This window comes from Alosa alosa, chromosome 9 (assembly GCF_017589495.1).
Source record: "Alosa alosa isolate M-15738 ecotype Scorff River chromosome 9, AALO_Geno_1.1, whole genome shotgun sequence".
NCBI lineage: Eukaryota > Metazoa > Chordata > Actinopteri > Clupeiformes > Clupeidae > Alosa > Alosa alosa.
Window position 1 is genome coordinate 593,576 of NC_063197.1, and position 15,846 is coordinate 609,421.

At 41.1% G+C, this 15,846-nt stretch overlaps 1 protein-coding gene across 1 annotated transcript in view; it reads left to right on the forward strand.

The window, feature by feature from the left end:
• The window catches only part of ogal (O-GlcNAcase like), a 91,960-nt gene extending 81,949 nt beyond the window's left edge, over positions 1-10,011 (forward strand). Inside the window, exons 14-16 of the mRNA XM_048252315.1 lie at positions 7,259-7,379; positions 9,113-9,236; positions 9,401-10,011. Coding sequence (XP_048108272.1) covers positions 7,259-7,379; positions 9,113-9,236; positions 9,401-9,561 — 406 coding nt within the window. The 3' untranslated portion in view covers positions 9,562-10,011. The remainder of the gene's footprint in view (positions 1-7,258; positions 7,380-9,112; positions 9,237-9,400) is intronic.
• The last annotated feature ends 5,835 nt before the right edge of the window (positions 10,012-15,846 follow it).

Genomic DNA, 15,846 nt, shown 5'->3' on the forward strand with positions numbered 1-15,846 from the left:
CACATACAGCAGAAATGCTCACATCAGTGGGAAAATGGACACTGCACACAAAAAAAGAAAAAGGGGATCTCATCACCAGAAAGAACACATAAGTACCCCCAGCCACCTAACCCCCATACACACACCATTTCATCATCCCTCCCCCACACACACACTCCATTCTTGTCTTACCATTGACGAAAACTCTTGAAATGAACTGCAACAGTCTTTGAAACTACAGTGCCTCTGTCACTGATCCATATCGACGTTAATTGGGGCAACTCGAGGAAATCCTCATCCAGTTGAACAAGACGACCTTATAGCCTACCGGTAGCCTATGTCTTTACCACAGTAGCCTATGTCTTTACCACAGTAGCCTATCTTAAAATCTCCTGATAGGCTAACAACTTTTTTTTAACGTCACCCAAGACTGTGCTTATGTGCATATGTGCGAAATGTGCATAACCATTTGTTTATGTAGTCGTGACAACGCATGTGACCATAAACAAATCTTGCACACAGGAAGAAAGCTATAGACCCTTTCAACAATAAAAACAAAAACAATGCTTGAATGTTCTATTTGGGCCCCAATCTACTTCCTCTGCATTAAGATAACATATGGAATGTTAAAAAGGAAGTCTTGTGGGGCCAACTATGATGCTGATAATGGAACTCTCTTGAAAGGGTCCATTAGGTCTTTTTTACATTTTACTTTATTCTCAAAAAACAAACGTTTGCATCATGTAAAGCAGACCTGTTGGTTACCCAACATAATAAGGAATTTTAAATGTAAAGTTTCCAATGCATAGCAGAATTTGGCTCATTATGTCAAAACTCTACACACAGCCAAATAAGACATAGCACTTGGAGATAAACAACTCACATCTATGCCAGAATGAAACACTACAATCAAAACTCAACAATCCTTTCTAAAAAGTTAATTATTACAACACACATTCGAAATAAAACAGAGGCGCACTCAAGGGCTTGATTCTAATACAAATTTGTATTGAGAGCCGAGGTTTTTTCAACAAGTCTACAGACAAAAAACTGGGAAACAAACGTTTCGGGCTTAGGGCTCACACCAGGCAAAACATCACAAACTTAAGGCGCAGACGCCAATTCGCCATTGCTCTACAACACACATTCACCATTTGAATTACTCTCTCAAATCAACAGCAACACAGTGATGAATTTTATTTTAAATCACTGCAGTCTTTGTGTTCTGTTTTTATTTTCATTTTCTCAGACTCAGTCTTCTGTGAAACTCAAGTAAAATATTTTTTGCAAGAAAACAAACATTCTTACAGAAATAAATAAAAATAGAATCACACTTAGAATACAATACTGTAAGTGAATGTACTCTAAACAAATCAAATATAGGAACAAAACAAAAGTAAAAAGAAAAAAATCAATAACTGGAAAAATTGCTATAGAAAAAAAAAACATATTTTGTGTGTGAGTGCGTGGTGAGGGTGGGGTGGGGGGTTATGGATCCTACCTTCTGTTCAGATCTGGCTACAAGTCCTTGTTGACATCGCAATTTATGTCCTCTCGGGGTAGGCAACAGGGAAAATATCACCTTGTATGCCATATCCACCCTTGAACTGACCCCACCTCAATGTCTCTGCATGTCTCTTCCACTGCTTGCAAAAGAGGCATGCAGGTATGTGGTTGGTGGTCATATACTTTTCATTGGCCAGCTGATAATAATTATTTGATAGGTTTTAGAAATGGGGAGTAAAAGGGCAAATACAGAACTGCACACGGGTACTCAATGTAAAAGTACACACTTGAACAGGTACACAATAACTTACCTGCTTGTAACATACATCAACTTGAAGCAACCTGGACACATCATCAGTGAATTTCTGGGAATTTCAGTTGCTTCTCCAGGTCAACTTTCATCTCCCAGTCTCGTGCTGTTGCTAGTAGGCCAGATGAGGTGGCCCTGGCAGATGGTGGCTCCCCAGCCCGGGCGAAAGCTGGGCGGAGGCGCTTGCAGTGGCCAATTCCACAGTTGATGGTGTTCGCTATGGCCTTCAGGACTTGGTCATGGCACCAGCGGTAATGCCCCTCACCCAGGGCCTTCGAACAGCAGCTGAGGATGTGCTCCAGAGTCTTTAGGCAGAGGTTGCAGGCTGGTGACCACCAATCCCCAGCTGAACAGGTTGGATGGGCTCGGTAGTATATCGTAGACAGCCTATATCAGGAACCGTATAAGATGGGGCTCTGCTTTCCACAGCTCTGCCCATGAAACTCTGGAGTCCACTGCATGCTCCCATCTTGTCCAGTCTCCAACCATCCTGCTGGCCCGCTCCTCCTCTACTGACGCCCGCCTCTTGCTGCACCAGTGATATCCTGTCCTTCCTCTGCGCCTTGTTGTAGCTAAATGTTGTGCTGCTAGCCAGGCCAGCTCTTCCATGAGTCACTGCTCCCACCAGTGCCCTGTGCTGTAGCCGCGACTCAGCCACATCTACAACCTCTGCTGCCGTCCACCTCCATCCTGTCCTCACCTTGATCCCAGCCTGGGAGACCTTCGGGTCCTGTGAGCTTCAGCTTGTTGTTCTGGCTACCTCAGGTTTCGAGGTAGACCCAGCCACTTCCGTAGAAACCTGCTGACTCTCCTCTTGCCCTCGATGGTGGAGATTGGAACCTCATAGATCAGGAGGGACCAGAGAATCCGTGGGAGGATGCCGTGTTGGTAAATCCAGGCCTTGAACTTGCCAGGTAGGCCTGACTTGTCCACTGCGGCTAGCCAGGTTTCCAGATCAAGGTTGGTTGTACGGATGGCTGCCGTATCTTTCAGGCTTCAGTCGAACACCTTTCCCAGGCTCTTCACTGGTTTCTCAGTGATTGATGGTATCTGGGTAGTGCCAAGTGTGAATCGGAACTTGTTGGTGACCTTTCCTTTCTTCAACTTCTGTCTTTTTAGCCCATTAAACGGAACAAATGAAATTGTCTACAGAATCAGATGAGCGTGCACGCACGCAGGTCACACACAGCCCACATTAACACAAGAGGCCCAAGCAAGCATAGCCTATTGAAATAAAATTCTAGTCTTACCATTGACGAAAAGTCTTGAAATGAACTGCAACAGTCTTTGAAACTACAGTGCCTCTGTCACTGATCCATATGCAGCATCAATGTTAATTGGGGCAACTCGAGAAAATCCTCATCCAGTTGAACGAGACGATCTTATAGCCTACCGGTAGCCTATGGGCTGTATTTTGCACACTGGCGCATGGCGTAAAACTCGTTTTCCACCCGCGCAAAGTTTAATTAGGTATTTTGCACGTTTATTTTTTAAACAATGCGCACAGGGGTGTGGCAATTAACAATCTAGGGAGGGGCCTGGCACATTGTCTAAAAATCGCTATTGTACACCTGGTCAGAAGTCTATGGCGAGTTGTTTATATGTTATTTTAAGAGCGCATTGTCAACAGTTGTATTGGCAGGTGCACACACCATCCTTCTATCATTCATGAACGCACACCAGCGCACATCCATGCAAAACATTACAAATTGCACGATTACAATGGGAAACATAATTAGAATAAAGATATTACGAAATACTGTATCTCATGATGAGTAGTTATTCACCATCATTTGCAAATTGGTAATGACGGTTAAAAGTGATTAGGGGAGAGGCGAGAGACACGTATGGAGCACAGCTGAAGATGCACTGTCACAAGATATAAGCAACTCCTCTGCAGGATAAATGTTGTTTTGTTCAGTCATTTAAGCAATATTTGGGTAAGTGTTGCTTTTTTCAGCCTATGTTTTCGATGGTAACCCGTTGTCAGTCAATAGTGAAAGTAGCTGCATATAACTGCGTCTTGTCGTTGACTGACACCTTGGTGAAGTTAGTTTCACTTTGCCAATGAGTTCAAATAATAGACGAGTGCAAATGCGTGAAGGCTATGCTAAGTTTTAGTAAAGCATGGTTTAGTGGAATGACTATTCCATACGGTCTTGCAAGCAGCCTCCTTCAAATGCGCCGTTGAATGCCAAAATACCAATGCATTTATTTGACATATCGCACTTTGCGCCATTAAAGGGAATGACAGATGTCATTCTCATTGGTTTCAAATGATGTTACGCCCCAAACACACCCATATGACTGATTAAAAAACCTAGGAACACCTTGTTGCGCCTTGCGCTCAACGTTTGATAACGAAACCCCTCCCTCTTTTGACGAGTGACGATGCACTTTAGAACGTCATAGGGCCCTCCATCTTTACCACAGTATGCAACGCAAATAATCTTAAAATCTCCTGATAGGCTAACAACTTTTTTTTTACGTCACCGACATGGCGCCTGAAATGCACATGCATTGTCACGACTACATAAACAAATCTTGTACACAGGAAGAAAGCTGTTAGGTCTTTTTTACATTTTACTTTATTCTCAAAAAACAAACGTTTGCATCATGTAAAGCAGACCTGTTGGTTACCCAACATAATAAGCAATTTTAAATGTAAAGCTTCCAATGCATATCGCCCCCATGTGTCCGAACCTGAACCGAACCCGACCCTGGGCTCGGGTCGGGTAGCCACACTCTAGTGTAGACTTTAATCCATTTTTTAAGATGAGTTTAAAAAATAACAAAATGTGGAAAACTTGAAAGGGTCTGAAAACATTCCGGTTGCACTGTACAAAAATAATTTGGTCACCCTAGGCCCTACGGTTCTCGAGATATTCACAGAAAACTGTGTCCGCCTTACCCTCCTTTTGGGGCAACGGATCAAAACGAAAATCAATGGTTCTGTGTCATCCTTGTGAGGCTACATGCCCACAGTTTCGTGCAGCCTGGTCTTTCAGTGTTTTGGGAATGACACAAAACTACTGAAGAAAAAAAAACAAAATAAATAAATTAAAAAAAAATCCGGAAGAAAAAAAACTTCTTCCGAGCGCAACAGTCATAAAAAAAATCAAGGGACAAATGGCAGGTGTAAGGGTTTTTTTTAATGAATGTATTTGTGGTATGATGCATTCTCTCTGCGAAAATAAAGTCTGTTACACTTTAATCGCTAAGGTTCTTTGGTTAAACTTTTCTGGCTGTCAAAATTAACAAGGTTCTTGCAACTGGACTTGCAACTCACTGTGGCTCTCTCGAGGTCAGACATTTTTTATCTTTTGGACGTATTATGCACCTCCATGTCGTCTAGAGGCGAGGCCTCTAAAATGAGCATAGGGCGTGATATCTGATATCTTAAAATCTGATTCAAGGCCCCCTTAAAATACAACCGGTTGCATAAACACCCTTAAGTATTCTCCTTAAGGTTTCCTTAAAATTTTCCCTTAAATATTTAAGGTTTTCTCCTTATCTTGTGAGAAATCCCTTAAACCGCTGCACAAACGACCTTAGCAGCCTAACTAAGGGGAAAAACCTAAGGGACCTCTGACTCTACCTTAACCATATTATTAGCTAAGTTAATGCAGATAAAGTATATTGTATATTGTCTATTTATAGTCTAAGTATATTGACTACTTTTGACAATTGGAATCTTTCCCAATGTTGTAAAGGACAAACCAACATGATTTTGCAATTGAGGCTACATGCTCAGAGAAGTTAAGGTGGTCATCAATTATGACGCCCAAGTTACGTGCCGATCTAGTTGGGGTCAGAGAAGATGAGTCAAGCGGTATGTTAATCTGTTAATAGCTGTTTTAACTGGAAACACCAAAAGCTCCGTTTTGGAGAGAATAAGCTGAAGGTGCCGATCTTTCACCCAGACTGAAATATTCTTAAGACATGTACTGTAAAAACAGTCCTCAGATGGGAAAAACAGGTAAAGTTGAGTATCGTCCGCAAAGCAGAGGTGCAAGATGCCCATGCCATAGGCACTAATGCACTGCCACGCCATCATAGATGCTGGGTATTAAAACTGAGCACTATAACAAGTTGGATAGTCCTTCTTCTCCTCTTTAGCCCAGAGGAGTTCATGATTTTCAAAAATAATTATACATTTTGATTGGTCGTTTTTCACTTTACCTCAGCCCATTTTAAATGAGCTCAGGCCCAGATAAGACGGTGGCATTTCTGGATCATGTCTAAATAGATTTTTTTCTTTAGCATGGTAAAGTTTACACTAGTTTTTGTGAATTGAGTATCAAACTGTGCTCATAGACAATGGTTATCAGAATATTTTTCTGCCAATAATGATTTTCTACAGAAACAGGTCTGGATTTAATGCAGTGCCATCTGAGGTCCAAAAGACCACGGCCATCTAATATTGCTTTTCAGCTCTGTCCCTTGTTTGCAACTTTTCAGTTCTTTGTTTCTCTGGAATCTCTGAATATTTTAATGATATTATGTACTGTAGACAAGCAACCCCCCCAAATGTCCACAATGGCTTCTTTTTTCAGTTTTGGGTGATGTTTACTGCAATTATGCATGCATCACAGAAATTACTTGTATTCGGTTTCAGATTCAGCCAAATCTTAACCCTTTGCAGACTGAACTAAACATTCAATTTTTTCAGACTTAATGCCGTTGTGACACAGAAGGGCTTATTGTGTGGCCATGCGACATGGCAGAGATAATATACTATCCAACCCACCCCTAGTCCTTTATAGGTCTTATTACTTATTTTATTTATTATTGTATTGTATTGTGTTATATTTACTACTCCTCAGCTACTTTATTAATCTAAACACTCTACTGAGTGCTAATGTACTTTTATATTAACTTAGTAGGCTATTTTAAATTTATTTATCATAACTTAGTGTTCTCCTCTTCTGCTTTGTACAAGTGCAGTGCTTGAATGCTTGATTGTGTATTGTGGGATTATTGTTTATGTTTATATGTCTGTGGTGAAACTGAAGACAAATTTCCACTTTGTGGACAATAAAGTATTCATATTCGTATTCGTATACACCCACCATTGTAATCAGGAGAACTAGCCCTTTAACACTTTGAATGCCATGCTGTTTTTGGAAGCTTTGGCACAGAGTGCCAGCAATCTAGGTCATTGTTGACTATTTTTGTAGAGCCACAGCTTATTCTATGTTATAGCTATGGACACATGGCTTGTTTGAAAGGTGAGATTTTAAGCTGTCAGTGGGTACAAACTGTTTATTTTTACATGCTTCTGTTCCTGAGAAATCCCAAGCTAAACAGTGGCTAGTTTTCATCAAAATCCCTGTTTTTTTTCCCGCACCGACAGTACTTGATGTCCTCGAGAAACAGAGGTCTATGTGAGAGATTATTTTTCATGCCCACCTTGAGACTTGCAATTAAATATGAATATCTTGATTGTATTGTGCTGTATAGACTTGCATGTGGTCAACTCTGTCCCTCACCCAACTGTGCCTTCCTGATGGAGGATGAAAGTGGAGTTTGTGGATATGCCTTGGGACTTAGCGATGACAAATCTACTGCTTTCAAGGGGCAGGTGGGACAAACATTATGTCATGAAAAGTCTAGCTGCTATTTTGTAATATTGGAAGAAACACACATCAGTGTGTTTCAAAGATGATCTTGTACAGAGCCTAGAACATTGATTACACACACAAGATATAAAATGCCCAACAATCAAAATCAAATCAACATTTGGTGAGACATACCTTTGTCTTCAAACATCATCAATTTGCCAATAGGTGTGCTTATACACAATAAAAAAAGTATGCATGCATCACAGAAATTACTGTTATTTGGTATTCAGTTTCGGATTCCGCCAAATCTTAAATAATGGATTCGGTATTCAGCAGAACCTTAAAAATCAGGATTCGGTTTACACACAGTGACATACACAGGTGTTTGGAGCATTTCATAAATGTATTAAAAATAAAAGAAATAAAAAAGAAATATTCCATTTACATAAGTATTCAGACCCTTTGTTATGACGCTTGCAATTGAACTCTGATGCATCCTACTTCTATCAATGGTCATTGAGATGCTTCTACAAATGTATTGGAGTCCACTTGTGCCTAAATTACTCATTGGACATTATTGTTCCTAAAAACGGGTGTATACAGGTGTTGCAATATATACCCAGCGCTAGGTTTGACTACTGTATTGGACAATCACGGATGTTTGTAAGTCTGTGTGACAAAGTTTTGCGGGAATCGGAATACATCTGGATAGACGGCCGTTTACTTTTTCCTGATACTCGCGGATATACTACTTTTCACGCAGTGTATCAGTGCAGCTCAGTGCCTGGTTTCTTCCACACACACAGTTGGGAATTGTGACCAAATAGTTCAATCTTTGTTTCATCAGACCAGATGATTTTACTTCTCATGGTCTGAGTGTCGTTCAGGTGCTTTTTGGAAAACAAAAAAATGGCTACGGTCTGGACAATCTACCATAAAGGCCTGATTGGTGGAGTGCTGCACTGATGGTTGTCCCTTCTGTAATGGTTCCCCCATGTTCACAAAGGAACCCTGGATCTCATTCATGGTGACCATTGGGTCCTTTATTACCTGTCTGACCAAGGCCCTTTGTCCCTGATTACTCAGTTTGGCTGGGAGGCAAGATAGGCAGATAGGTAGACTGTTGTTTGTTACAAATCTTTTCAATTTGAGAATGATGGAGGCTACTGCACTCTTGGGCAATTTCAATGCTGCAGAAATTTTCTTGTATCCATTCCCAGATCCGTGTCTTCACACAACCGCCTCACAGGTCTACGCAAAATTCTCTCGACCTCGTGGCTTGGTTTTCACTCTGACATACACCATCAACTGTGAGACCTTATATAGATAGATGTGTGCCTCTCCTAATAATGTCCAATTAATTAATTTAGGCACAGGTGGACTCCAATCAAGTTGTAGAAAAATCTCAACAACCATTGATAGAAGTAGGATGCACCAGAACTCAATTGCAAGCGTCATAACAAAGGGTCTGAATACTTATGTAAATAGATATTTCACATTTTATTTTTTTTTATAAATTTACAAAACACTCCAAACACCTGTTTTTTGTGGAATATTGGAGCACTGTGTGTAGATTGATGAGGGAATCCATTTTAAGATGATTCTGAAACAAAATGTGGAAAACTTGAAAGGGACTTAAAACTTTCCGTTTGCAGTGTGTTAAAAAACAATTTTCACCATATCATTAGCTTAGCTAAGTTGTATTCTTTACACATGTTCCTTTCTTGTTGTCCTTTCTTCTCTATATGTGCAGTATCCTGAGTCTCTCCTGTGTGATAATCCATCTGTAATTACAATGCAAATACTCCCAAAAGTGTCTGACCTCAGTGTTGCAAAACGCTTGATAGAATGTCTGCTTTCAGCATTAAGAACAACAGGTGAGCAGCATTAGGATAGTAAAAATACACATAAAAAATAATATAATCAATCATTTTGACATCAAGATAGTATTGCCAGGTTATTTTCTTGTTGGTCCTGTAAATGTTCACCATCTCACCATTTTTCCATTCCCTACCTTCATCTATGTCACAAAATTGTGTAGGTTGTAAAGCGTTTTTCTGCGAACTAAGAGAAAGAGAGAAGAGGATGTTGGATGTCCTAACCCAAATGGGCTCTTTCAGAAAGATGACAATGGAAGGCCTTCCAGATGATCTAATAATCATGAGAACAGCAGAACAAAATGTTGTGGGGGTGGGGTGCTAGAAGTAAGAATTCAGATGATCAAAAATCATTTTGCTGATTAAAAAAATCAATATGACCGGTAAGTCCAATAATGATTTATAATGCAAATCCCAGGTACTACACATTGCTTATGATACATGTACCATACATTACTACAACTACACAAAGTATCTTGTATGAATATAAAATTAAGCTGTATTATTAATTGCTTATTCATTGCTTTGAAGGGGAACTTTTTTACATAGAGCCCTGTTGTTTGAGGTCATCGAGTACTGTTGGTAGGAAAAAAAGAATAAACTCGGTGCTACATGGATCGAGTTATCCTGCTAGTGGCTAGTGCTGCCAGGGGGCTACAAGGGTATACTATGGGGGCAGAATTTAGACTGTATTTGTGCCCCTTGAAAAACAAAAAAAGTGTTGTGCTGTAAATCATTAAACACACATTAAAAAGAGAAAACATCTGAAAATGTATTTTATAATGTCTTGATTTTTTGTCAAGGTTTTTTTTATTGGAGAATCAAGGAGGTACAAAAAATACAGTATAACAACAATTAACAAGTGGATCAGAGAAAAAAAGGCACCCGTAAGGAGACCAAAGAGAAAGAAAGGACAACACAAGACATCCTAATCCACTAAATTCCTCTTAGCTATTTTCCCAAAATCCATCAGAAATTTCTAACCATAGTTCCTCCTCCCAAGCATCTTTAATTGCACTTGGTGTGGGTATGTGGAGAGCTTGTGTGTCATTCAGGGATTAGATGGAATAGCTGTTGAAATTATGTCTAAGGTGCCGGTCTAAGCAGGGGGGTCTGGCTTTCAGTATGGAGAGCTGGACCGAGGGGCAGGGCAAGTTGAGATCGAGGCACACTTAAACTTGAGAACAGGAATCTTTAATGCGACTGCACACTACAACCACAAAACATCACAATAAGACTAATAACCGACAAAGACGGAGAGGAGGAGACAGAGGGTTTACATACACATGGGTAACGGGGCACAGGTGGACAATGATCAAGGTAAAACAAGAGACAGGTGGAAACCAATATTAAACTAACAGACTAATTACCATAAAGACAGAGGACTGGACGAGACCAGCAAGACAATAACGGGGAACAGGTGTGGAAACAGAAATGGAGGGAAAACTACGAAGACAGGAAGCACAGACCAAATAAGGAGATGGGGTGGAGACAAAGACAGGTGACGGGCAGGTAAACATAAAGCACAAGGGGAACAAACAAAGGAGCACGTGGCACCGGACCCTTACATTACCCCCCCCTCAAAGGGCCGGATTCCAGACGGCCCAAACAAAAAAAGATCCAAACAGGGTGGGCGGAGGGGGCTAACGGCAGGAGGGTCAGGCGGGCGGCTGGTCAGAGATGGAGGGTCAGGCGGACGGTTGGCCAGGGACAGAGGATCAGGTGGACGACCGATTGACGGCCGGACAGGCGGGCGGCCCGGTGGGCGGCCGAACAAGTCTGGTTGGTCAGGTGGGCGGCCGGTCAGGGACAGCAGGTCCAGCGACTGGGCTGCAGGGACCGGAGCAGGACTCGGAGCAGGAGCTGGAGCCAGCGCAGGAGTCTGACTCGGGGCTGGAGAGGGAGCTGGCACCGGACTCGGGGCTGGAGCCGGAGCCAGAATCGGGGCTGGAGCCGGAGCCACATCAGGACTGGAGCCAGGTGGGCGACAGGAGTCTGACTCGGGGCTGGAGAGGGAGCTGGCACCGGACTCGGGGCTGGAGCCGGAGCCAGAATCGGGGCTGGAGCCGGAGCCATAATCAGGACTGGAGCGGGAGCCGGCGCAGGAGTGACTTGGGGCTGGAGAGGGAGCTGGAACCGGAATCTGGAATTGGGACTGGAGCTGGAATTATTGGAAGAACTACTGGCCCAGGGCGTTGGGGAGCTGGGACTGGAGAGGGACCTGGTCCATCCTCCTCAGAGGACCAGTGGTCCTCCGTGGTTTCCCCCTCCTCTTCATTCTCCCAGAACAGCTTCCAGAGCATTAGGTGCAGTGGCAAGTTGGACTCAAAATCAAAAAACTTGCCTTCTTCCATGTTTGTTGGTCGGTCATTCTGTCACGGTTGCAGTAAGGAGAGCTGGACCGAGGCGCAGGGCAAGTTGTGGCAAGGCGCACTTAAACTTGAGAACAGGAATCTTTAATGCGACTGCACACTACAACCACAAAACAACATCACAATAAGACTAATAACCAACAAAGACAGAGAGGAGACAGAGGGTTTACATACACATGGGTAACAGGGCACAGGTGGACAATGATCAAGGTAAAACAAGAGACAGGTGGAAACCAATATTAAACTAACAGACTAATTAACAGAAAGATAGAGGACTGGACGAGACCAACAAGACAATAACAGGGAACAGGTGTGGAAAACTAACAAGACAGGAAGCACAGACCAAATAAGGAGATGGGACGGAGACAAAGACAGGTGACAGGCAGGTAAACACAAAGCACATGGGGAACAAATAAAGGAGCACGTGGCACCGGACCCTTACACTGGCTGTTGCAAATTTATGTGAGTGTGACTGTACATAATTCCTTATTTGCAGAAACCTAAATAAATTATGTTAAATAAATTAAATTAATTCTTAAGAAGACCAAATTTCTCCTGAATTTCTGCAAAGGTTGCAAATCTGTCTATCGAACCCTATGTATGCCTGCCTCCTTCCATTGTTTTAAGCCGCGGTCCAGCATTGAAGGTGGGAAGGCGTTATTTGCTAGGGGGAGTAAAAAAGATAATGGGGCAATTGCTCTGTCGCTAGCTTAGCCACTTTTTTTTAGTTTAACATGGGTTTAAACTGGCGTTGAGACGAATATGTCACTTCACTTCTTACTCCCCATTGCTGTGTCATCAGCACCTCTGGTTTAATCTGCTACAGCGTTTTACTTTGATCTCAATTGCTGTCTTCAAAAGTGTTCATATCATCCACTAGAGGACACCTACCTGTATGTGCGTATTAGCTTAGTTTTAATACTTCAAAATAAGTAAGGGATAATGTATAGAACGCCGGTGCGCGTCGGGGTCAGGATCGCCCTGTCGGGACTTATTTTCCCAATAATTACCGGCGTTCTATACATTATCCCGCTTATTACACCGCTACTTGCCAAAACGAAATAATAAACTCCCCACAATATGACTTTAGCCTACATAGCCTAGCCTATTTGTGACCGTTCATCGTGGCATTTGCTGAGAAACAAATAGCCTACTGTAGTTCGCAACAACACACGCTGAACTTGAATCAAACATTCTTTAGAACACAGCTGATCAACCGTCTGCTTTCACTTTTGAATGAAGTTCCAATCCTTGCGTAGTGATATGAAAGAATTGACTTAGAAGCACAAAGCCCATTTTCCTTGACAGCGGTCTGTTATACATAGCAACGGTCTGTTATTGAGAATTAGCAGCCCGCCGAACGTTGGGAAGGCCCATTCAAGTGAATGGAGCATTCTTCAGCATTATAGAGCCGTGTAATAACATTTGATAAATTAACCTTACATTTTTCAGTAGCCATATGTGTGTAGATTTGAACAAAATCTAGTTTGATTCTTATGGGGGCTTTTACTGCCTGAAATATACGATTTTGTGTACCACGCTCGGAGTTTAGTGCTGGGCTGGTGGGTGCCTATTCCCAACCTTTCTCACACCACATCAACGGTTAGCCCGAGAATTCTCGTCGGAATTCAAAATTCCAGTGGAGCTCCAAGCGGATTTGTACACGCAGCCTTACAAGACTGTTTACAGCTCTTCGAGTCACGGTAAAATGTAATTGTTGGTACATAGCTAATTTAGATACTTTATGGTGTGGATGCTTGTGTTTCTTTAGGAATTTGCCGCCTTGGTTTGTATAGAATGAATATTAAGTGACACATACACGTAAGAGGTTGGACATACATGACGGTTGGTAATATGTGACGTTCCGATACATTGTGTAATTTCTTGAGTTGATTCTTAGCAAAAATCTATTTTTTTTCAATTCAATTCAAGGTTGCTTTATTAGCATGACTGTAGGTACAGTGTTGCCAAAGCACAAAACAGCATAACAATTAGAACATTGACAGCATTAAGGGAAACGGTAACATGTAACATGAAAAATTGTGTGTATACCCTCACTTTCTCTCTCTCTTTCACACACACACTCGCACACACACGTAGGCATGTGGTCACACACACACACACATACTGTACACACACACAAACACACACACACAGACAGCATACACATTATAACACATTGGATTAAGTACAGACATTAGGTCGGGCATTATGGCAAGGTGTCTGACTCACTGTCCCTCATGTCATGGCAAGCTGCAACGTATTTTGCAGCCAGCGGAGCAGTCAGTCCTTCTCCTAGCAGGAGTCTTTAAGGGAGCTAAAATTTGGAATTTTATTTGAGAATTGTAAAAAATATCTTTTTCTAATTTGTTCAAACTTTGGACAGTGTAGGAGAAAGTGCATCTCTGTCTCAACCTCACCAGTCGTACAGTGACCACAGAGCCGCTGCTCTTTAGGAAGCCATACTTTTTTGTACCGGCCTTTCTCTATGGCAAGGCTCTGGTCACCTGTACTTGGTAAGAATCTGTCTCTGCTTTGTATCTCTTGACAGTGGAGAGGTCCTCTGCCAATTCATAACCTCGCTTTATTGACAAGTAACATTCTAATTGCATTGCATGTAAATGCAATGGACTATTATCACTGTTCTTATTATCTGTTGTTATTACAGTGCATGAAAATGCACTGTACCGTTCTTCCAAGGCATTTTATTACAGTGCATGAAAATGCACTGTACTGTTCTTCCTAGGCAACTTCTTCTTATTATTATTATTCCGCTTACCACTTTTTTCGTACGCAATTTCTCTTGAACAGTTTAACTTAGAAACTTCATTCAAACTTTGTAACGTAGGTCTTCAAACAGATCGGGTTGGTATGACTTTTCAACTTTGAAACTTTTATACTTTTTAAACTATTAAAGAAAAACTTTTTAAAAATCCCCATAGACTTAACATTGCCGATTGTGACATCATCATAATCGCCCGTTAAGCAATTAGAATCCTATGGCAGGTGTTCAGGCCACCTGCAGCCTCAGGCTTTAAGCATACAATCTGGGTCAATTAAGACTACACATCCTATTCAACTGTTTCCTCTGCCCAAAACTGTTTCAAAATAAAAGTCCTCACTACAATAATCTACTGTTAAACAATGTAACCCATTAAACTACTGAACTTTTTACATTCAACTTTTAAACGGTCTACTTTTAAACTATCATTAAACTATCTATCTATTAAACTAGCTTTCTATCAACAACTTTTAAACTATCTACATTCAACTTTTCAACTTTTAAACTATATACATTCACTAGCTGTCTATCAACAACTTTTAACTTGTCATCAACTGTCAACACTTTTCATCAACTATGACTCCTACCCACTGTAGCTAGTTAGCATGGTTAGCAATGTTAGCATTGTTAGCATTTTTAGCAAAACTGCTAAAAATGATTAGCTAGGTTAGCTAAGTAATATGGTTAGCATGCTAGCATGTTAGTTAGCATAGTTAGCATAACTGTTAAAAATGATTAGCTAAGTTAGCTAAGTAACATGGTTAGCATAGTTAACATGTTAGCATGCTAGTTAGCATTTTTAGCAAAACTGCTAAAATGATTAGCTAAGTTAGCTAAGTAACATGGTTAGCATAGTTAGCATGCTAGTTAGCATTTTTAGCAAAACTGCTAAAAATGATTAGCTAGGTTAGCTAAGTAACATGGTTAGCATAACTAATAAAAATGATTAGCTAAGTTAGCTAAGTAGCATGGTTAACATAGTTAGCATAGTTAACATTGCTAGTATAGTTAGCATGTTTAGCAAAACTGTTAGAAAATGTTTAGCAAAACTGCTAGAAAATGTTGGTTAAGTTAGCTAAGTAGCATGGTTAGCATTGCTAGCACTACTATAAAACATTAGCTAAGTAGCATGGTTAGCAGAATTACAAATCTTAGCATAACTGCTAGCAAACATTAGAGCCATTCCAACTTTCAGTTATCGTCAAATATCTACCTATACACAGCCATTAAACTATTTGAATATCAACATTCATTAAACTGCTAGAAAACGTTAGCTAAGTAGCATGGTTAGCAGGTTAACATTGCTAGCACTGCTATAAAACATTAGCTAAGTAGCATGGTTAGCATAGTTAAAAATCTTAGCATAACTGCTAGCAAACATTAGAGCCATTCCAACTTTCAGTTATCGTCAAATATCTACCTATATACAGCCATTAAACTATTTGAATATCAACAT